Source organism: Eptesicus fuscus, chromosome 16 (genome assembly GCF_027574615.1).
Source record: "Eptesicus fuscus isolate TK198812 chromosome 16, DD_ASM_mEF_20220401, whole genome shotgun sequence".
Lineage (NCBI taxonomy): Eukaryota > Metazoa > Chordata > Mammalia > Chiroptera > Vespertilionidae > Eptesicus > Eptesicus fuscus.
Window position 1 is genome coordinate 35,009,011 of NC_072488.1, and position 24,071 is coordinate 35,033,081.

General features: G+C 39.1%; 1 protein-coding gene across 2 annotated transcripts in view; it reads left to right on the top strand.

Annotated features, from left to right (window-relative positions):
- The window catches only part of REL (REL proto-oncogene, NF-kB subunit), a 36,547-nt gene extending 14,752 nt beyond the window's left edge, over positions 1-21,795 (top strand). Inside the window, exons 4-10 of one of the 2 annotated variants that reach the window (XM_054728481.1) lie at positions 3,312-3,403; positions 16,256-16,396; positions 17,387-17,491; positions 17,607-17,819; positions 18,398-18,466; positions 18,601-18,672; positions 19,737-21,795. In XM_054728481.1, coding sequence (XP_054584456.1) covers positions 3,312-3,403; positions 16,256-16,396; positions 17,387-17,491; positions 17,607-17,819; positions 18,398-18,466; positions 18,601-18,672; positions 19,737-20,530 — 1,486 coding nt within the window. In that variant the 3' untranslated portion in view covers positions 20,531-21,795. The remainder of the gene's footprint in view (positions 1-3,311; positions 3,404-16,255; positions 16,397-17,386; positions 17,492-17,606; positions 17,820-18,397; positions 18,467-18,600; positions 18,673-19,736) is intronic. The other variant, XM_054728482.1, reaches the window with a different exon arrangement.
- The last annotated feature ends 2,276 nt before the right edge of the window (positions 21,796-24,071 follow it).

Consider the following 24,071-nt stretch of genomic DNA (forward strand, 5'->3'; position numbering starts at 1 on the left):
AGTGGCATCCTACTGTAGAGAAAAGCTTTCCCATTTTACACTTCCCCATATAAAAAAATAACACTATAGACCCATGGATTTTTATTTTCAGTGGACGGACATTATTTTGGTTTTCAAATTGACCCAGATTTGACTAATTCAAGCCCCTTCAGACTGTTTTCACTATCCTTTGGCCATGGCGCCATCTTTCTTTGAGCACTTCTTTACTTCCTGACACAACAAAGTGTTCAAGACCAAGTTACCTCTCCTTTTGCTACTGCCCTAAAATCAGCTCTCTTTTCTAAGGAGCCCTAGTTTTTTCAGTGGGGAATGTACTTAGTCTGATTGTCTTTTTGACATATTCTCTTAAACATCTCAAAAGAATCTCAAATAGAATATGCCCCACACCATGCTCTTATATAATTATACCTCTTTCCTCTCAAAATCGTTCTCCTAATGTACCTTATCTAAGTCAGCGGTCGCCAGTCGGTGGTCCGCGGACCACTGGTGATCCGTGAGGTCCAAAAGGTTGGCAACCGCTGATCTAAGTGGTTGCTATAAAAGCCCCAAACATAGTTGTCATCCTTGACACCTCTCACACAGGTGCACATGTTGAATTCACCGATGGGTACTTCCTAAAGAGTTCCTAAATCTGTCTCTCCACTTGTCTTAGTGACCTCCCCTCACTTCCACACTCCCGACGCTGTAGTCTAAATGTGGGCTGCGAAGAATAGCATTCTGACTGCTCTTCTCCCATCACCTCTTTTTGTGTCCTTCACTTTAGCCAAAGTGATCTTTAAAAATAAATTTTTTTAAATAAATTTATTTATTCAGCATGATCTTTTGAAATACAAATCTGATGGTCACATCTCTGCTTAAAATATGTTAATGGCTTTATGTGACTCTTGGAATGAGGACAACATTCCTCATAGAGCCCACGGGACCTGCTTGTGTTTCCAGCCTTCTGTTCTGCTGTGTTCTCCTTGACCCCTGTGCTCCAGTCACAAGGCCTTCCTTTAGTTTCCGGGGCTCACAGTGCTCTTCTGTAGGCTCCTTTGCGTGTTCTTTTCCTTCTGCCTGAAGCTTCTTGACCCTCCTTTCTCCTACTTCATTTCTGTTCATAATAAGTATCACTTCTTACAAGAAGCCTGTCTGCCTTCCCTGAGTTGACCAATTCTTTCCCATCATAGGGCTCTCATGGCATCATGCACATCTCCTTTATAAAAATGGTCATGGTTTCAGTTTAGCGTTTTTGTGTGTGTGCTTACTTAATGACTATCTGCTTCACTACACTAAAGGTTAGCAAAAGTCTTCTGTAAAGAGCCAGATAGTAAATATTGAACTCTTTGCAGGCCATATAGTCTCTGTGTGGCAACTTCTCAGCTCTGCTGGTGCAGCATGAAAGCACCCCATAGACAGTACATCAGCAAATCCGTTGAGTTGTGCTCCAATAAAATTTTGCTTGAAAAAGCAGGCAGTGGGCCGGATTTGATCCATGGACTGTAGTTGGCCACCCCCTGCACTAGATAGCTTCGTGAGGGGAAGGATTATATATACCCCCATTTCCCCCCGAGTTTTTGGCACATGATAAGAACCCCAAAACTTACTGAATGACTATGAAGGAACAAATGTATGAGTCAAGTAATCTCTGTGATCCTTGGTTTCCTCATGTCAGAATTTCAGGAATCTCTGCCACTTCTAATCTGTGATTAGCAGTCAAATATGATTCAGATGAAACTAAATTAAGTAGTGTAAAAATATATCAAAGTGGAGGATTCTTTACAATCTTTTGTCAAAGGAAAAGGAACCAAGCTAAGAATCTTTCTTTCAAAGAAGCAGAATACTTTTGAGGAAGAGGATTGTGGTTTCAGGGTTTCAAGAAAGGATTATGAATTCAAGGCTCATTTTTTTTTTTTTTTAGTTATTGGAGGCAGAGGAAAGAAATGTCAAGGACAGTTTAGGTGCTAACAACATCACAAGGAGGTAAATGGGAAGAGCATTGAACAGCATGAGCCTGGAGAGGGGCCTGCAGGCAGGCAGCCTCCTGTTGCAAGTGCCCTGTGCAACTTGACCAAATAGGAATGTTATTATAATCAGTTTTGCTTCCTTATTTCACACCCACCCAGCTTTAATGATGTCATGGTTTTTCCATGTGGGAACAAGTATGACTGGTGGCGGTGGGGGAGTTCCCCCGACCATCATCTGTAGTACATATGCAAATTAGTAATATTTGTAGCTATTGAGAAGTTTTCCATAAATGACATTTTGAAACTTTTGTTAAATATTATTGTTAGTATCAGACATCTTTCTAATTAAAGAGCACATTTCAGTGCTTTCTTATGATGACTGATTATTATAACTTCATATAATATGACATAAAGTATATTCCACTGCGACTAGCAGTGTAGTCAGGGCTCAAATAACAAGTGTCTGTGGAGTGGAGTGTGCCAGGTGTGAGAGGACTCGCAGGCACCATAGCAAAGTGGAGAGCCCTCCATCAGCTTCAGCAAGGTGTTTCTGTACCAGCCTACTCTCACCAGACCTTTAAAAAGAAACCAGAAGTCAGACATCTGTGTGCAGTTACCTGATTTTTAAATGTTGGTAGTCTATGAACATTTTTTTTTTTTAATGTAGACAACACTTTTATGGGTTCAGCAAAATGTACCTGTGGGCTTCAGCCTGTGGGCATCTTTTATAACTTTTGCTTTACATTATCAAATATACAGATTTTATTGATTTGATAATGAATTTGGTTAGGAGGTGAATTTTAGCTTTTTTTTAAAAATATTTTTTTTATTGATTTTAGAGGAAGGGAGAGGGAGAGAGAGATGGAAACATCAATGATGAGAGAGAATCACTGATTGGCTGCCTCCTGCATGTCCCCCACTGGAAATCAAGCCCGCAACTCAGGCATATGCCCTTGACGGGAATCGAACCTGGGACCCTTTAGTCCATAGGCAGACACTTTATCCACTGAGCCAAACCCGCTCAGGCTGAATTTTAGCTTTTTGATGTCACTTCCCTGTTAATCTTTACCTACTTGGGTGTGTTTGACCTATGCATATTAGTAAGGTATAATTGTAAAATCCTGTATGCAACAGCTATATGGGATGTATGATTTTTCTTTTAACAGTTCTGTTAGAATACAACCCCACTGTTTTTAGCCTCACATCTTTATTATAGCAGTTGGAAATTTATAACATGCTTTATTATCTCCATCTGACAGTATGAAGACTCTTCACTGTTGGATGGATGCTTAATACTTAGGATATTCTTTAGTATTTATGTGTTTAACTATAATGCATTTTGACAGTTCTGTGTTTTCTTTCTAGTTTTCAAAATTTGGGTATTCGATGTGTAAAGAAAAAAGAAGTAAAGGAAGCTATTATTTCAAGAATAAGGGCAGGAATCAATCCTTTCAATGGTAAGTATGTTTGATATAATAATTTCTGTTATTTGGATATTGATTTATTCGTGTAAGTGATTTCTATTTGTATTTTAAACCTATGGTTAAAAGCTATCTTAAATTCTGTGTTCACTTTTCTACTTGTTGACTTCTATCTATGTCTGAATAATGAAGTATATTCAATATCTTTCAGTGTTAAAAAAAATTCTTATGCTTTCTTATATCATTGGAAAATGCCATTTTTCTATAAGAAAACCTCGGAAATGTTGTTCTTCATTCTGGAATGTAAAGCTCTTTCTAATTCAAGTATCATTGACATACAATATATATTAGTTTCAGGTGTACAGCATAGTGATTTGTCATTTATATACCTTATAAATGCAAGAAGTCTAGTAACCATCTGTCACTGTTCAAAGTTATTGAGATATTACTGGTTATATTCACTGGGCTGTACTTTATATTCCCGTGACTCACTTATATTATAACTATAAGTTAGTACCGCTTAATCCCCTTCACCTTTTTGCCTATCCCCCCACCTCCCCACCCTCTGGCAGCTATCAGTTTGTCCTCTGTATGAATCTGTTTTGTTTGTCCATTTGTTCAGTTTTTTTCATTCCACAGATAAGTGAAATGATGTAGTATTTGTCTTTCTCTGACTTATTTTACTTAGTGTAGTACCCTCTAGGTCCACCTATGTTGTCACGAATAGCAAGATTTTATTCTTTATTCCGGCTGAGTGATATTTTATTGTCCATGTTTACTACATCTTCATTATCTGTTCATCTATTGATGGACACCTAGGCTGCTTCCATTATTGTACATAATGCTGCAATAAACATAGGACTGCGTATATCTTTTTGAATTAGTGTTTTCAGTTTTCTTTGGATGAATTCCAAGAAGTGGAATTGTTGGGTCCTTCTTTGTCTATTGTTACAACTTTTGTTTTAAAGTCTATTTTGTCTGGTATAAGCATTGCTACCCTAACTTTTTTTTGTGTGTGTGTGTTTTTTGTTTCCATTTTCATGAAATATCTTTTTCCATCCCTTTACTTTCAGTCTGTGTGTCCTTTGATCTAAAGTGACTCTCTTGGGTCTTGTTTTTTTATTCATTTAGATACCCTGGGTCTTTTGAATGGAACACTTAGTCCATTACACCTAGGTATATAGGTATTGCCATTTTTATTGTTTTCATACTAGCTTTATAAGTGGTTATATCTTTACCATATGTTTTCCTTTACTAATGAGATCTTTTTTCTTTCAGTTTCTTATTTCTAGTTTTGGCCTTTTATTTTTTTCACTTAAAGAATTCCTTTTACCCTAGCTGGTTTTGCTCAGTGGATAGAGCATTGGCCTGCAGACTGAAGGGTCCCAGGTTCGATTCTGGTCAAGGGCACATGCCTGGGTTGCGGGCTTGATCCCCAGAAGGGGGCGTGCAGGAGGCAGCCAATCAGTGATTCTCTCTCATCATTGATGTTTCTATCTCTCCCTCTCTGAAATCAATAAACATATATTAAAAAAAAAAAAAGAATTCCTTTTTGCCCTATAGCCAGTTTGGCTCAGTTAGAGTGTTGGCCCTCAGACTGAAGGGTCTCAGGTTTGATTCTGTTCAAAGGCACATACTTCAGTTGCAGGCTCGATCCCCGACTTGATCAGGGCACATGTGGGAGGCAACCAACCAATGTGTCTCTCCCCCTCCCTTCCACTCTCTCTAAAAATCAATGGAAAAAATATCCTTGGGTGAGAATTAATAACAACAACAACAATTTTTTTTTAAAAGAATTCTCTTGGACATTTCTTGTAATGCTGGTTTAGTGGTGATGAACTCCTTTAGCTTTTGCTTTTCGGGAACCTCTTTATCTCTTTCAATTCTGAATGATAATCTTTCTGGGTATTCTGGTTGTAGGTTTTCCCCTTTTGTCAACTATATTCCATTGAATATATCTTGCCAATCCCTTTGGCCTGCAAAGTTTCTATTAAAAAATAGCTCATAGTCTTATGGGCATTCTCTCATATGTATCTAGTTGTTTTTCTTTTTCTGCTTTTAAGATTTTTCCTTTAACTTTTAACATTTCAAATATGATGTGTCTTGATGTAGGTCTCTTTGGGTTCATTTTGTGTGGGGGACTCTCAATGCTCCCTGAGTTTGGATATCTGTTTCCTTTGCTGAGTTAGGGAAGTTTTCAGCCATTATTTCTTCAAATAGGTTTATTGTCCTTTTCTCTCTCTCTCTTCTCCTTCTGGGACTGCTGTGACATGAGTGTTAGTACACTTGATGTTGTCCCTTAGGTCCCTCATTATTTTAAATTCTTTTTTCTTTTTCATCTTCCAGTTGGGTGATTTCCATTATCCTTTATTCCTCATCACTGATCAATTCTTCTGAATCATCTGATCTGCTGTTGATTTCCTCTAGTGTATTTTTGCATTTCAGTTGTTACATTCTTCAGTTCTGATAGGTTCTTTTTTTTTTTTTTTTTTTACAGTTTTTATCTCAAGTTCTCACTGAGTCTATCCACTTGCCTAAAGAGTTTGAGGAGCCTCTTTATGACTATTAGTTCGAACTCTTCTCTAGGAGACAGCTTGCCTTCATTTTGCTTAGTTATTTTTCTGGGGTTTTTCTTGTTTTATTGTTTGGAACATATTCTTTTGTCTCTTCACTTTGCCTGTTTGTTTCTATGTATTAAATAGATCAGCTACATCTCCTGGTCTTGAAAAAGTGGCCTTACTTAGAGGGTGTCCTGTGGAGTCCAGTGGTAGAATTCTCCCTTGTCACCAGAGCTAGGTACTTCAGAGGTGTTCCCTGTATGAAATAGTGTGGCCTCCTGTTGTGGTTGGGCCACAACTGCTAAGGACACACTGGTAGGCAAGGCTGGTTCCTGGCCAGGGTGGCTATGTAGCTTTGCCACAACTGTTACGGGCACACTGGTGTTCAGTACAGACCGTCAGTGTAGCTGCCTGCAAGACCCAGTCTCAACTGTTGAAGACACACTGCTGTGTGCTGGTGCCGAGTAAGGCCGCCCGCCAGGTGTAGCAGGGAAGGAGTTGCTTTGGAGGGGTGCCAGCTTGGGTGGGTCATCAGGGAAATGCCAGGGTGGGATGAATAGTATTAGCATGCCCTGGCCAGTGTTGGTCAGTTGATTGGGTGTTGTCCTGGAGCACCGAATGGTTGCTGTTTGATTACTAGTCACGGCACATGCCCGGGTTGCAGGTTCTATCCCCAGTGGAGTATGCAGGAGGCAGCCGATGGATATTTTGCTCTCACATCAATGTTTCTCATCCTCTCCCTCTCTCTCTAAAAATCAATAAAAATATTTTTTTGAAAAACATTGTTAGCAAGGTTAGTGAAGAGTGTCAGAAACGGTTCTTGCTAGTGTCAGAACAGCTAGGTAGGAGATTAAAAAAAGGGACAATTGGCGCCCACTAGCACTTCTGACTCGAGAGAAAATTCCAACAGATACCTGTCCCTCCAACACACACCCTAAAAGTAGTCAATGTAACACTTTCACACATGACCCAGGTGCTTTTCAAACTGCCACCTCTGCACTGGGACTCAGAAAGAGCAGAAGCTTGGTTTCCTCTCAGCCCTTGGGCTCTCCCAGATGTAAGCCCTGTTGGTTTTCAAAGACAGATGTTATGAGGGCTCCTCTTCCTCTTGCAGGTTCCCCAGGCTGGGGCTCAGACCCCTCACTCTTTAGGGGGGGACCTCTGCCGTTGTGATATCCCTCTCACTTGTGGGCCACTGCATGGGGAGTGGTAATAGGGTGGGTCCTAACTAGACTGAGTCTCTACCCCTCCTACCGCTCCATTTGGCTTTTTCTTTAGATCTGTAATTGTAGAAAATCTGTTCGGCTAGTCTTAGGTCGTTCTAAGAGATAGCTGTACTATATGTAGTAGTTGTAGTTTTGGTGTCAGTGAGAAGTGAGCTCGGATCTTCCTACTCCACCATCTTTAACTCAGAGCAGGAACCTTGCTCTTGAATGCTGTGTAGTCTGTCCGTGAAATGTTATTTCTTACAGATAATGCACTATCCATGCAACAAACATGTCTCTGGATCCTCTCAGAAATGTTCTGATTTTTTTTTAATGTGGCCTTTCTGTTGCCACTTTAGCAGACAGTATACACTCTTCTTTCTGAATGTCAAATAGGCATTGTGTAAAGGTATTGGAGTGCATTTAACTCAAAGGCATATTGAACAGTGAAACTTAAAGCCCAATGTGGAAGAAGTTTAGAAATAGTAGAAACTATACAAAATATTTTCACAGCATATTTCTGTATATGGCTAGATATTTACTGTTTAGTGGATTTTAATCACTGTATATTGTTTTGCTAGATAAATGATACCAAGTTAAATGCTAGCATTCTGCACCACAGTAGTCTCCTTATCAAGTCTTCACCAGCTACTTAAATATGCATAATTGATTAATTGAACATCTGTAACATTTTCAAAGCATAGATTTCTTTGTCATACTTAAGACATCCTTATTTTGTTGGTTTGTGTTTTTCCTGGATGAAAAAAAATTTAAGGGGATATGATGAAAATTTAAGGAATATTTTTATAGACAAATACTATATTTTTATAAGCCATAAGGTTTGTATCTCTTTTCTCTAGGTCTCTATTTAGTACTAGAAGCCCGGTGCACGAAATTCGTGCACGGGGGCGGGGGGGTGTCCCTCAGCCCAGCCTGCACCCTCTCCAATCTGGAACCCCTCCAGGGATGTCCAACTGCCTGTTTAGGCCCGATCCTAACAGGCAGTCAGACATCCCTCTCACAATCCAGGACTGCGGGCTCCCAACTGCTCGCCTGCCTGCCTTCCTGATTGCCCCTAACCACTTAACTGCCCTCCCCTGCAGGCTTGATCGCCCCCAACTGCCCTCCCTTGTAGGCCTGGTCCCTCCCAACTGCCCTCCCCTGCTGGCCATCTTGTGGCGGCCATCTTGTGTCCACATGGGGGCAGGATCTTTGACCACATGGGAGCAGCCATCTTGTGTGTTGGAGTGACGGTCAATTTGCATATTATTCTTTTATTAGATAGGATAATGTGGAAAGCAAAAGTCCCCTTCTTCCCTGTCAATCTTAACTCTCCAGAGGAAATCACTATTAAGTTTGATGTATATTTTTCTAGAATTTACTTTATACTTGTGCAGACATATATACACATAGTATTTTAAAATAAATGGAATCATGCTAATTGCCTGTTCTATTGCTTCTTTTCCCTGCACTCAGGAATATATCTTAAATATCTTTCTATATTAGTACTTATAAATCTATTTTAGTTTTTAACAGTATTCTGTTGTTTTGGTGGGTCATAATCTGTTTAGACATCTATTAATGAACAGTTAGGTTATTGTTCATTTTATTAAAAAGACTTCACTGAATGTATACTTTGAATTCATGTGTGATATTTCCTTAGGATAAATTTTCAGAGATTTCTAGGTAAAAATTTAAATATTCATTTAAATTTTTGATTCATTATTGAAGACCAAACCTTTAAATAGGCTATCTCAGTCTAGATGACGTATAAAGCAGGGATAATGTGGTATAAAACAAGAAGATTATAAATAACAGCTACTATTAAGTACTTTTTATGTTATCAAGGAGTAAATGTTAAGTGCTTTATGTACACTCTTTTATTTAATCATTAATAACAGTACTGCTTCACAGAGAACATATCTATCTATTATAATATAAAAGCGTAATATTTTTAATTAGACCGGACATCCTTTCAGACGTCCTTCCCTCCAGACAAAGCTATAGCGGGTGGAGGCCGTGGCAGAGGCCCCTAGCCGCCGCGGCAGGGGCCGGGGCCAAAGCCCTTGCACGAATTTCATCTGACAAAGGTTATCCTGAGTACTCAAAATAGCTGGTTAATCATCCATCTATAATAATTTCTAATAATAAAAGCAAAATATGCTAATTAGACCAGGTGACCTTCTGGATGTCCTTCCTTCCAGACAAAGCCGCAGTGGCCGGGGCCAAGGCCCTTGCGCAAGTTTCATGCATCAGGCCTCTAGAAATTTATATTAAAGTCTCAGGTGTACAACCCAGTTATTAGACTTTGGTTATGTACATTTCCAAAGTTGTGTAGCAAGTACAGGTGGCACAGCGTGAGGTCAAACCCAGATCTCCTGACTCTAGTGGAAAAGGCATTAAAAAGAAGATGCAGGAGTCAAGAGGTATGTGGGCCATCTGTGGAAGATCTTGGGTTTGGGAGGGAGAGGGTGTTGTTTATTTTTCAAATCCAGAACCAGGCATGATGTTAATTATAGGTACTCATATAGCACTTAGAATAGTTCCTAGTACATAGTAAGTGCTTTACATTAAATAGGCTTAAATATTATGTAATAAAATTTCTTGTTGTTAATCCTTACCCAAGGATATTTTTTCCATTGATTTTTTTTTTTTTGCTCTTTTTCTTCTTAAATGTTTTTATGGATTTTAGAGAGAGGAAGGGAGAGGGAGAGAGATAGAAACATCCATGAGAGAGAAACAATGATCAGCTGTCTCCTGCATACACCCTACTGGGGAACGAGCCCACAACCTGGACATGTGCCCTGACTGGGAATTGATCTGGCAACCTCTTGGTGTATGGGTCGACGTTCAACTACTGAGTCACAATGGCTGGGCTCCATTGAGTTTTACAGAGAGTAGAAGGGAGTGGGAGAGACAGAGAGAGAGAAACATCTTGTGAGAGAGACACACTGATTGGCTGCCTCCCACATGCACCCTGACCAAGTCAGGGATTGAGCCTGCAACTGAGGTACGTGTTCTTGACCAGAATTGAACCCAAGACCCATCAGTCCTCAGGCTGATGCTCTAACCACTGAGCAAACCACTAGGGCTATATCATATTTTTTAAATCATTTTATATTTTTCAACTACAGTTGACATACAATGTTATATTAGTTTTAGGTGTACAACCCAGTGATTAGACATTATAATACTCATTTGGTGGTGATGAACTCCTTGAGTTTTTTCTTGTCTAGGAAATCAGCTGGCAGTCTTATGGGAGCTCCCTTTTACTAGAGACCTAACTGCTTTTCTCTTACCACTTTTAAGATTCTCTCTTTGTCTTTAAAAATTGGCATTTCAATTATAATATGTCTTGGTGTGGGCCTCTTTGGGTTCATCTTGTTTGGGACTCTCTGAGCTTCCTAAGCTTGTATGTTTATTTCCTTCACCAGTTTAGGGAAGTTTGCTGTTATTTTTTCAAATATATCTTCAATTTTTTGCTCTCTCTCTTCTCTTTCTGACACCCCCATGATGTACATGTTGGTACACTTGAAGTTGTGCCAGAGGCTTCTTATGCTATCCTCATTTTTTTATTCTTTTTTCTTTTTGCTCTTCTGTTTGGATATTTTCTGCTTCCTTATCCTCCAAATCTCTGATATGATCCTCTGCTTCATCTGCTCTACTGTTGATTCGCTATAATGGATTCATTTCAGTTAATGTATTTGTTATTTCTGACTAGTTCTTTTTTATGTTTCCTAGTTACATTTTTATGTTTCCTGTCTCTTTGTTGATGTTCTCTGCTGTTGTCAAAGTTCATCTGCTCTTCCCCTAAGTTCATTGAGCATCCTTATTACCAGTGTCTTGAACTCTACAACTGGTAGATTGCTTCTCTCCATTTTGTTTAGTTCTTCTTCTGGAGTTATGTTCTGTTCTTTCATTTGGGACCTGTTTCTTTGTCTCCTCATTTTGGCAGCCTCCCTGTGTTTGTTTTTATGTATTAGATAGAGCTGCTACATCTCCCGGGCTTAGTAGTATGGTCTTATGTAGTAGGTGTCCTGTAGGGTCTAGTGGCACATCCTCTCTGTTCACCCAAGCTGGACACTCCAGGTGCACCCCCTTTTGGGCTGTGTACACCCTCCTGTTGTAGTTGAGCCTTGATTGCTGTTGGCACATCAATGGGAGGGATTTACCCCCAGGCTGAACAGCTAAAAGGACTGGCTTTAGCCACGTGAAAGATCAGTTTTGCAGAGGCCCACTCAACAGAGCAGGACTTACTTCAATGGGGCTCTGGTGCCCACTGAGTCTGCTCCATGAGTGTGTGCCTGTGGAGGTGGTTGGGTGGTGCTTTGATATGGTCCAAAATTGTCCCATGGTATGCTGGCTCTGGGACCTTCCATGAGGTCAGCCACCAGCATGAGCTACAAAGCAATCTGCAGATAGCTGCTACTTGTGCTGGGCTTGGAGGTGCCCAGGAGAAGCCAAGATGCAAACCAAGGTCAACTGCCAGTAGTGCTGGGCCTGGAGCCATTTAGTGAGAGGTACAGGCACACTGAGGTCATATGCTGCTTGTTTAAGAGATTCTAGGAAAGTTGGAAGCATGAGCCAAGACAGGCCATTCATATTGAAAAGTTGCTGCAGCCCAGCTGGTATGGCTCATTGGTTGAGCATCAACCTATGAATCAGAAGGACACAGTTTGATTTCCAGTGAGGGTACATGTCCAGGTTGCATGCAGGCTTGATCCCCAGTAGGGGGCATGAAAGAGGCACCCAATCAATGATCCTCCCTCTCTCCCTCCCTCCCTTTCTCCCTCTCTCCCTCCCTCCCTCCCTCCCTCTCTCTCTCCCTTCCTCTCTGAAATCAATAAAAATACGTTTTTTTAAAAGAAAAGAAAAGCCACTGCAAATAGCTTGGATGGGCTGGCAAGTTGAGTGGGACACAAGTCTCAGGGAATCACCAGGTCGGGGCCAACTTTGTTAGCCAGGTTGATGGAGACTCAGATATGGCTCTGTGGGGGGAGGGCTCAGAAAAGGAACAATGGCCTCTGCCAGCACTTTTGCCTGGAAGAAAGCTCCCCATCCAGCTATCATCCTGATGCCAGACAATTCAGTTCCTCCCCATATGTTTCTGGTACCTTTTAAGCTGCTGCACTGGAGCTTAGAGTGAGTGAGTCTAAATAAGTCCATGTGCAGGCCCTTTAAGAGGAACATCTGGGACTCCATCAGCCCTACGTCTCACTCAGCCTCAATCCTCGTTGGTTTTTACAGCCAGAAATTAATGGGTACTTGTCTTCCTGGCATTGGAACCTTGGTTTAGAGGGTCTCGCTCCTCAGTGGGGACCTCTGAAGCTGAGATATCCCTCCTGACTTTTATTCACTACTCGTGAGTATGGGACTGGCCTGTTCTGCGTCTCTGCCCCTCCAATCTCGGTGTGATTTCTTTAGTTGTAGGACTTCTGTTCAGCTAGATTTCAGGCGGTTCTAAATGATGGTTGTTCTGTAGTTTAGTTGTAATTTTGATGTGATATATGAGGATGCAAGTACTGTGTTTACCTACATTGCCATCGTGATCAGAACACTTATTTAAAAAATCACTTTATTTTGTCTCCTCATATGTCTGGTTATTTAATATAGAATATCAGTCATTATATGTGAAAAATTGTAGAGATTTCAGTTCTAGGATGTTGTTATCTCCTTTCAGAAGATTTTCTTGTGGTAGTGACTGATTTAGGATATTTGAAGCTGGGCTTTCATCCTGTGAGTCTCTAGTGTCTTTCCAGTTAACCCTTACTTCTAGGGTATAGTTGAGTTCCTCCAGGGACCCCAACCAAAGCATTGAACATTTATCAGATTCTCCATCCTTGGCAGACACTGAACTCCTTATTTTTCCCTTATAGTTTCTTGTGAGTTCATCTCAACCTCTCATCCTCTTAGCCACCTCTTACAAAACCGGCAGATTATATCTGCAAAAAAAAGAGCCCTCTTGTTCTGAACTTACCTCTCTGGGTTTCTGTAATAATTGTGATTTTATGGTATTTATCCCTATTCTTGGCACAGAGCTCCTAAAATCCTTGGAATTTGCTAAATGATAAGAGCTAAAAAGGTAAGAAGAATGTCTGTTGTTTCCAAAACAAGCCTCCTTAAACACATCTGAGTTTATGTTAATGAGGTGACTTGAAAAACACCTAATGGTGGGGGGCTCTTGTTGTCAGAGGAACCAATCAGTTGGGCTCTTAGAGGTGGACCATTCAACCTCATCCCTTTACCTCTGGAAAGGGGAGGGGCCGGAGGTTGAATTAATCACCACTGTCCAATGATTTGATCAGTCACTGTTCAAAATGAAGCCCCCATAAAAATCCTAACTGAAGGGGCTGGGAGAACTGGGTTGGTGAACATGTGGAGGTGCTGGGAGGGTGGCATTCCCAGAGGGTCATGGATGCTCAGTATAACTTCTACGGACCTTTTCTTATGAATCTTTTCTATCTGGCTGTTCCTGAGTTGTTTCCTTTTAGAGTAAACTGATCATCTCCTGTGTAATTTGCTTTCCTGAGTTCTGTGAGCCATTCTAGCAAATAATCAAACCTGAGGAGTGGGTCATGGAACTCCCAATTTGTAGCCAGTCCGTCAGAAGCATAAGTGACAACCTGGACTTGTGATTGGTGTCTTACGTGTGTGGGGTTGAGCAAGGTCTTGTGGGATGGAGCCCTTGCTTGTGGGATCTGTGCCAGTCCCAGGTGGTTAGTGTCAAAATTGAGTTAAATTTCAGGACACCCAATTGGTGTTCTGAGAGTTGGAGATTGCTATGTGTGAAAAAACACACAGACATCAGAAGTGTTGGTGAGTAGTGAGTCAAGAGAAACAGGAATGTTTTTCTTAACAGTTCTTCCATATCCTAGCCCCATGATTCTTCATGACCTTGTTAGCTCTTTGATGCCTTTAGAGGACTTTTGTTTCATAGTTTGTCCACCGTTTTTTAGTTCTCATGGTACAGCTGATCCCAATTACATATGTCACCTGCCATTACCAAAAATAGAACCTCCTTCTGTTGATATTTACTTTACAGTTTTCTTCAGCAAATGTTTGATTGTTTAACAGGCCTTACCTTAATTTTTCAGTCACTCACTCACTCGCTTAAAAAGTTCTTTATTTTCTTAAAAGCTTAAGAAAATGTTTAATATGTATTATACGTAAGCCACTGTGTTCCATGTTTAGTGAAGACCCATCAACACCCATTCTGCTTTTATGGAACTTAGCTTACTTGGGTAGAAAGAGGCATATGTAGAGAATAATTATGCAAGACATGTTAAAAAACAACAACAATAACTTTAAATGTCTAAGAGAGGTATATAGGTCAAGGTTGCACTGAGTTAGAGAAGGAAGATATATTCCTTCCATTTCAAAGCATGGAGTTTTATGTACCATTTTAAGAGATTTTAAATGAACTTTTTATTGAGTCTAATTTATATACAGTTAGATCTACCCAAATATATACTCCCATGGAACACCATCACAATCAAGATGAGGAACTTTTCCACCACCACCCCAAAATGTCCCTGGTCTCCTTCCTGTCAATCCTCTCTCCCTCCTCTGGCCCCAGTCAACTATTCATTTGCTTTCTGTCACCATCAATTAATGTTTTCTAGAACTTCATATAAATGGAAGCATAAATATATTTTGCTCAAAATGTTGTTGAGGTACATTCATTTCGGGGTCTGTATCCAGAGCCTGTTCTTTAATGTATGCTGTCACCGTTTGTTTATATCAACTTACATAGGTTTGTTTTTAAACTTGTCAGGTGCACTTAGCTAATAATATATATTTTTTTGTATATTGATTACTCATCTTTGAAATTGATAAACATTAATGTCTTGAATTCTAAATGTATAAAGCTATAAAAAATTGATTTCAGAGAGGTAGACCTCTCATTGCCTACAATAATGGTGCCAGTAGAGTATGCTGCTGGGACACAGGTTTTGGATCATACATCACATTTTGACCTTTTGGTTGTATAAATATGTTCTAATAGACTCCTTCAAATGCTTGGCTTAATAATGGTGATAATGGGATAATTTTAAATCTTGTGATAGCTACTGAGAATATGAATGTAGTTTAAATAAAAATAGGCAAAATTATATTGTATTTTTTATTATTGTCTGTAAGACTATTTGGATTTTAGCTGTTTTCAAATTTAGTGTTTCAAATTTTAATACCCTTTTAAAAATAAAATTTTTTGTAAGATTTAATATGTATTTTAAAAATATGACTATGTTATTATGATTTGTTGCCACAGCTTATGTTATTCTTGAAAAGGCAGAGTAATATTTTCCTTTGGAACTGGATTTTTTTCCAATATCAATTAACAAACATATTCTTTCATAAGGAATGTGTTTTTATATTTTCTAGAATTATAAAATTTTCCAGCTATAGGGTTTGTCTTTTTAAATAAAATAAATTTGTACATAAAATTTCTTATACAAAGAAAGCTACCTTATCTCATCCAGTGTCCTCTTGGTATTTAATTCCTAAAGTTCTAAATTTTAGTAGATACTCCTCTTGTCACTTGATGCAAAATATATGTAAAATTTTCTAATAAGAGTTCAGTTTTTAAGAGCCTAGGCTCTGGATTCAATTACCTGAGTTTGAATTTCTATTCTGCCACTTAGCTGTGAAACTTGGGACAAGTAATTTTATTTCTTTAAAATTAGTTTCTCATTGTAAAATGGGGATGTTAGTCATTCTTGTACAGGTTTAGGAGATAATTTACAGAGTTTTTAACACAATGACTGGACTGAATACATGTGTGTTGAATTAATGAATGAATGCCTATTCTCTGTTGTATATAACCTGCAACTATATTTGTAAAAATTTGATATTAATGTCAATTTGGGATTCTGCTCTAAATTCCAGGTGACTGGGATAGTTACTTCCTGACCATGGTCATAACTTCATGAATACTGTTAGCGACTATATGATATACCAATGATAAAAGGCATTCTTGAGATTGTGTATGATTCTATTTTAGTTAGTGCAGATTTGGACACTACTCAAGTTTATTGGACATATTGGGCAGGGAGGAGGAACTAGCAGGGATTTTAGTTCTATGTGAATATTCTACATTCTTTAAAAAACAAAAATGTACCTTTCAGTCCCTGAACCACAGCTGCTTGATACTGAAGATTGCGATCTCAATGTGGTGAGATTATGTTTTCAAGTTTTTCTCTATGATGAACATGGCAATTTGACGACTACTCTACCTCCTGTTGTCTCTAACCCAATTTATGACAACCGTAAGTACTCATATTCTTGCGTTTGTAGCCTTAGTTTGTTGTGTGTTTTTTCTAATATAGTATAATTTTTTAAAGTATTTTCGTACTTAGAAAAACAGTATGTCTATTATAGGAAAAATTCAAACATTCCTGAAATAAATAACAGGAAATCATCACTGATCTTTAAAAAAAACAAATTTCCCCCCTTCTTAGCAGTGTATTCGAATAGTTTTCCCTTTCAGGCACCCTATTCTTTTCAGTAGCTGCATATTGCTTTATATGGCTATATCATAATTTTATTAAATCATTACCCTACTATAAGACATTTGATTTGTTTCCTTCTCATTTTTTTTCTTTTTGCTCTAACACTTTGTACTGCAGTAAGTATTCTGCTTGTGCATATCTTATGCAAGTCTTCAGCATACATTTGCAGAGTAGAATGTTGGCAAATGCTAGATCAAAGGATACTGACATTTATAGTTTTAAAAGATTATGAAATTGCCTTCATATTTTGTGTGTGTGTGTGTGTATTCTAATAAATGATCACCAGTGGTATATGACCATACCTGTCTTGCATGTAAAAAGATAGTGGGATATAGGGCTGTAAAGGTAGGTCAGATTGTTATCACAGAGAGCTTTGAATGCCAGGAAGAGTTACTGGAATATTGGCCCAGATAATAGGAAGCATGAAAAGTGCCTTAGGCTTATGGTCATGATTTACGAAGATTAGTTTGGTGACAATTGTGTAGAAGGATGGAAAGAATCAGAATTCAGAAGCAGAAAGATTTAATTAGAGGACATGTCATTGCCCAGAAAGTCACTCTAAACCAGTTTAGACAATGTAAGTCAGAAAGGAAAAGGTCAGATGTGGATGATTAATGTATTAAGTGTTCTTAATTTACTTACACATTAAAACCTTTTATCTGTTCTATAGATTTTCCTAAAATTCTCTCCATCAAAAAGGAATAAAGTATTAAGGTAGTGACCCATTAAAAATCTCTTCATATTTAGGTGCTCCTAATACTGCAGAATTAAGGATTTGCCGTGTAAACAAGAACTGTGGAAGTGTCAGAGGAGGAGATGAAATATTTCTGCTCTGTGACAAAGTTCAGAAAGGTATTTATTTGTGTTTTTTGCTTGTTTGGTTCCTGGACTTCAGAATATATTTTAAATGAATAGATAACTTTACCTTGTTTTCCCACTGATAGTTCTTTGCTTTCCTATTCACTAGATGACATAGAGGTTCGGTTTGCATTGAATGATTGGGAAGCTAAAGGCATCTTTTCACAAGCTGATGTACACCGCCAGGTGGCCATTGTTTTCAAGACTCCACCGTATTGCAAAGTGATCACGGAGCCAGTGACGGTGAAGATGCAGTTGCGGAGACCTTCTGACCAGGAAGTTAGTGAGCCGATGGATTTCAGATACCTGCCAGATGAAAAAGGTGTGACTTCTTCGTGGTCGTGTTTTATATATTTCTTAAAATTGGCCCTGCTAATAATATTTTTTGGTAAGATACCTTGAAATACAGGTTGTTGTTTTTTGTGTGTGGTTTTTTTTTTTTTTCATAATTTACATTTCTTTGCCTGATAGTTTTCCATTGATTTTTCAATTGATTGATCTGTGTGCTCTTTACACCTCTTTCTTAGGAAAGGAATCTTGAATAATTTCAAAGTATCTAAACTGTTTGTCAAAATTTGTTTTATACTTGAGGGGGTTTTTATAGATAGCAAACTTGCCAGTCAGAGAGTAGTCTCCATTTTGGTCCTTTTCTGCCTTTGTTGTATTAGTTGACGTAGTTGACTTAGAGATGTTAGAAGAAAACAAGATGAATATCAAACTGTTTTTTACTAAGATAAAAATGCCCTTTATCACTGGCTTAGGACACACTCTGCAACATCTATTAAGTCCATATTATGTACATTTATTAAAGCATTTTTTATATAGGGATAAGACTATTTATTTATTAAAGAAGAAGCATGATGATTCATTCACATGCTTTCCTGGTTTCTTTCTAACCAGATACTTATGGCAATAAAGCAAAGAAACAAAAAACAACTCTACTTTTCCAGAAACTGTGGCAGGATTGTGGTAAGAATGTTTTTGGATTGATTCACATTTAAATAGATTTTGTGGGGGATTTTTGTTTTATTCAGTTTTGCACATTTTAACTGATAATGTAATTTTTCAAACTTACATTTAATAATGTTAAAACTTTATCACAGCAGTTAATTTTCCTGAAAGACCTAGACCTGGTCCCCTAGGATCAACTGGAGAAGGAAGATTCATTAAAAAAGGTATTTTATTTATTCCCTATAGAATATCCCTTGTCATTGGAAAGACCATGGCTTTGCATACTATATTGGAATTCCATTCTTAGAAATAAAACTGCTTCTTTGATATTTTCCACTCCTACAAACTTTGTCATGCTTTGAATATTGAATGAATTGGTCTTGGCTTCCAAAGGTCCTATTGGAAACGGGTTTTAGGGAGTTACTGTTTGAGAAATTACATTTCGTTCATATTGTGATACTTTAGTAATTACGGTATGTCATGCAAGAAACAGTTTAGATCCAGCCAGTAGCCTGTCTTTATAAGTAGAGTTTTGCTGGGACATAGCCATGCTCATTTGATTACAAATTGTCTGTGACTCTCTTTTCACCACAGTGGCAGAGTCGGTAGTTCCAACAGAGGCTGCAAAGCCTAAAATATTTACTATCTGGCCCTTTATAGAAAAAAAAAGTTGTCAATTTCTGGTTTTGATCATTCAACCAGGGTTAGTTAGAAGTCTTTTGCCCCTTATATTCTTAAACCAGTGCTTACTATGTATAGCAGTCACAATAATGTGTAAATAAACACAGAATCCTTCATTTTTTTCTGACTGGGAATTTGTAGTACCTTAGTGTGTTATATCTTAATACATCTTAGATAATTATGTGGACTTTCAATCATCCCCAATGAGTGTTTCCTCCATCGCTTCATTTTTTTCTTATAAAAGAATAGGAAATGATTTTTGGCTATTTAGAGTCCCATTAACTGAAATTCTAATATTCATCTCTCACTTTCCAAAAATATCTTTATAGGACCTCAGAAGCTAGATTTTCAGGTTTGACTGGAGTGAAATCTGTGCCAAAATAACTTAGCAATATTATTTATAGGTATTTGTAAAACAGTAAGTGTCGCAGAATTTAGTTTAAGGCTCATGTAATCATTTTAGTGCTACTTAAATTTTTAATTTGAAATGCTACATCAGTGTCCTTGAAAATGTTCTTTATTAGTGTGTTTGTGCAATTTTTAGAAATAGTACTTTTTATAATTTTTTTCATTTCAGTGTTGTAATAATATATTTCCCCCTCCACAGAATCAAACTCGTTTCCTCATGGTGCAGTTTTGACAGAAATGTCCCGGCCAGCAGGGGTTTCGAGTCAAGCAGAACCTTACTACTCCCCATCTGTGTCCATCTCGAGTGCAATGCCACATCATGCCTCAGCCATGCCCCCAATGGTATCTCAGCCTTCTTCAAGCTGCTGGTCCTCAGAGGCCCACCCCGCCTCATGCTCAGTCAATACAAATCCACTGAGTAGCTTTTCAACAGGGACAATTTCCTCGAATTCACAGGTTATCCCACCATTCCCAGAAATGGCTGTTAGTAAATTGCATGCTCCTAATGCTTGCATTTATAACAGTACTAATGACATAGGCAGAATGGAAATATCATCCATATCACAAGCTGCCTTCTGTGGTATTTCTGATGCCAACATGCTGCAGAATTGCTCTGTGAATATGGTAACGCCCAACAATGACAGCATGAGGGAGACTGACAGTTTGAGACTTATGAGAATGAATATTGGAAGCCCCTCATGCAACTCGGTGTTAAACCAACAGGAATTGAGACAGCTCCATCAGATGTCCTCTTCCAGCATGTCAGCAGGCGCCAGTTCCGGTACCACCGCTTTCGCTTCACAGTCAGATGCATTTGAGGGATCTGACTTCAGTTGTGCAGATAACAGCATGCTAAACGAGGCAGGGCCTTCGAATGGTACTAATCCAAACGGTCATGGTTTTGTTCAAAGTCAGTATTCAGGTATTGGCACTATGCAGAATGAGCAGTTGAGCGACCAATATACATTTGAATTTTTTCCGGTTAACTTGTAAGACTTAAATGATGGTTCAAACTTTAAATCCTTTTAAATGTTTGCAGTCGTGTTGATATTACCTACATAGAAGCACCATTTTCTGTTTCTCCCACCATACGTAGGGGATTTCTTTGATAGGCTCTCTTGGCTGTGGAGCTCCTCTGAGAAGTGGAAGAGAGGGATGAACTCATTTCTCAACTTCAGGAAGAGCTGCAAAAAGCCCCAAGACTTTGCTTTAAGAGTAAATAAATCCACACCCCCTGAACTCTAGGCTGTGATGCCCCATGGAATCCTATGTACACCACACATAGTGTATTTAAACTAGCACATATTTCAGTCTAGGTTAGATCATTATTTGACCATTAGAAGTGTATAATGAATCTGTGATGTTAAATCTATATGTATAAAAAGCCAGCGACTGAAACACTGTAATGACCAGAACAACCGGTCGCTATGACGCCCACTGTGGCCAGCGAACCGGCCAACATCCTGCAGCCCCTATCCCCAGCCAGCCCTGCCCCCGATGGGCTCCCACCACCCCAATCAGCCCACAGCCCCTCCTTCTACCCCGCCCCTGGTTGCCCCCAACCCCAATAGGGGGTGGGGCTGGCTGGCCAACCTCTGCAGCCCCTCCTCCAGTCGCTGACCCCCAATCGGCCCCCCCCCCACACCCCACTGAGGGGCGGGACCGGCCAGCCCACTACCCACAACCCCTCCCTCCAGCCGGCCCAGCCCTGATCGGCCCCGATCTGGGCTGGCGGGCCGGCCAACCTCCCCCTATCTCCTCCTGACAGGCCTGGCCCCAATCTGGCCAACCCCTCCCCTCCCCCCACCCCGCACGAATTCATGAACTGAGCCTCTAGGATTAAATAAAATCAATTTTTCAATTTAAAAAAACACATACCACACCTTTGGGTATGTAGAATACACAGTTGGAAATTGCCAAAAAAGGAACATTCCAAAGTGGACATTTAAAAGGGCTTTAGTGTCTCTCCTTTTGAAGCACGAGGCCTGATACTGTGTATGGTGGGAGTTCTGGCTTTAGAGTCCCACCGCGGTTCCACAGAACAGAGCGAAGAGAACATGAGGGCACAGCTCCAGTTTTTCCAAATACACTCTTTAATATTTCTTTTGTAATGTATTAATGTATTCCTAGTTAAATGAGTTAACTGATATTTGCTTTTAAGCAAATTTAAGGTAAAACCTGTAATGGCTATGTCATTGGAAAAATAAATTTCTTATTATTTTTGAGGCCCATGGGCCAAGGTGACCCCTAAGGGGTTTTTCTGAGGCTTTTTGGAGTTTCTTAGATTTATATGTAAATCAAAATTTCTTTAAAATGCTAAGTTGGACAGAAGGGCGCTTTTAAGGTATGCGAGGTTCTCTACTTTTTGGATTATTTAAATCCATATCTTTAAAATTGCTTGTGATTTTAGGTTTACAACTATGTTCTTAACGGGAAGAAATTTCTTTGGACCTCTTCTCTTATCTGTCCTCAATCACTGCGAGTTCATCCAATTTCATGCTGTCGACTCTGAAATTTTACCCCTAGCTTAGACCTGTCCTCTGAACAGCAGATTTGGCATTTACCCATGTGTGTAAAACTGCTTATTTAACATCTGTACCTAGAAATCTAATTAAAGATCAAACCCAACACATTCTTGGATCTTCCCTCCCAAACCGTGCTTCTCTTTTAGTCTTCCCCCCGTCTCAGTAAATGGCAATGCCATGCCTCTAGTTGCTCAGGTCCAGGTCTGTGGATTCATCCTTGATTCTTTCTTCCTTTTATCTCCCATATCTGTCAGCAAACCTGGTAGGTCCTACCTTCAGAATACATCCAAAGCTGGCCACCTCTTTTGACCTCTACCATAAACATCCTGTTCCAAGCAACCATCATCTCTGGCCTAGATTGAAGCTATTTCCTCCTAAAACCCTCTATTTCCTTGTGCCCCTACAGTCTGTTCTCCATAAAGTAGCCTGAATGATTATTTTTAAGCCACGTCAAATCATATCATTTAGCTGCCCAAAACCATCCAATGGCTCCCCATCTCAGAGTGGACTCCAAGGTTCTTAAGATGAGCAGGCCCTCGCTCCCTCTCCTACCTCATCTACCACCATTTCCCGGGCCATTCAGCTCCAGGTGCTCTGCCTCAATGCTCCTCTTCGAGTACACTCCTGCCTGATGGTCTTTGTACTTGTTGTCCTTTCTGCCTGGAATGGTTTTCTCTCAGATACTTGCAGGACACCCTCATCACACCCTTCAGTCTCACTCCACCGTTACCTGCTCAAAGCCTTCCTTGACACTATCATTAGTTACCAGCACCCCACGTCCCTTCCTTTATCTTTTCCCATAACCTTATCTAAGCACTCATTTGTTTACTATTTGTTTTCTTATACTGGAATATAAGCTCCTTGAGGGCAGCAATATTTGTTTTGTTTGTAGAATACAGTTTGTAGAACAGTGTCTGCCTCAGACTAAGCAATCAGTAAACCCTCAAAGTACTACTGATACAACTCTGTTTTTTGAAATAAAGAATAGCTTTAATTATTAGATGCTCATGGTTTTCATAGTGCTGTTTAATGTGACATTGGGTTTATATCAGAATCATGTACATTTAAGACAAAGATTGATTAATGGTAATCCAAATAGTTGGAAAGCAAAGTATAATTGTTGTGGGATTGTCATGATGCTAAGTAACTAACTTATTAAAGACCTAGTTTATGTTATAACTAGAGCCTACCATAAATGTTGAGCATATTCCTAACTAGAAACATGTCATTTTGTTAGAGAATAGTAAGAAGCTAGGAAAATTCCAGGACAAGCAGAATTTGGAAACTAAGACAGAGTTAAACAGCACTTTGCAGCCACCTAGTAAATCCTATCTTCCCTCATCCAAGGATACTTAACAGTAAATGGTTTGCACATCTCCTCCCCAACTGGAAGGTAAATAGTTTAAATCACCCCACTCAGGGAGACATAACAGAAATCCAGTTAGTGCCATTTACCAACCACATCCAAGGACAGACAATTAACAGAATAAATCTTCCCCCTCAAGAAGACAAGAACTGAGGTCTCCTTGTCTCACTGGTAACAATTTCTCTAACATAGCATCCAACCAAACCATAAATTTACTGGAACAATTAAAACTAGTCAATTTGGTCAAAATAGAGAATGTGAGAATGTCATATAAATAAAAATTCTGAGTTGAATGATAGTGGGAAATGGGAATGGTAAAATAAGACTTGGGGTCAAGATATTTAGGAAGCAAAAGATTAATGATTAAAAATATTAAAGCTAAGTACCATTAATGTTTCTCAAAAATTATGATTTCAAAATGAAACATTTGTTATTAAATTTTAAAAATCACAAGTACATAACATACTTCTGTAGAACATACCAAGAGAAATAAAAACCTGAAGGCATAATTTCTTACCTGTTCAAAATATGAACTCAAGATATTTCCAGGTAGTGGTTGATAGGTGGTACACTTTTTTTAAAAACATAGAATCCTCTAGTTGTGTATTAATTAGCATTGATCGGCTTAAACAACTGTTAGAAA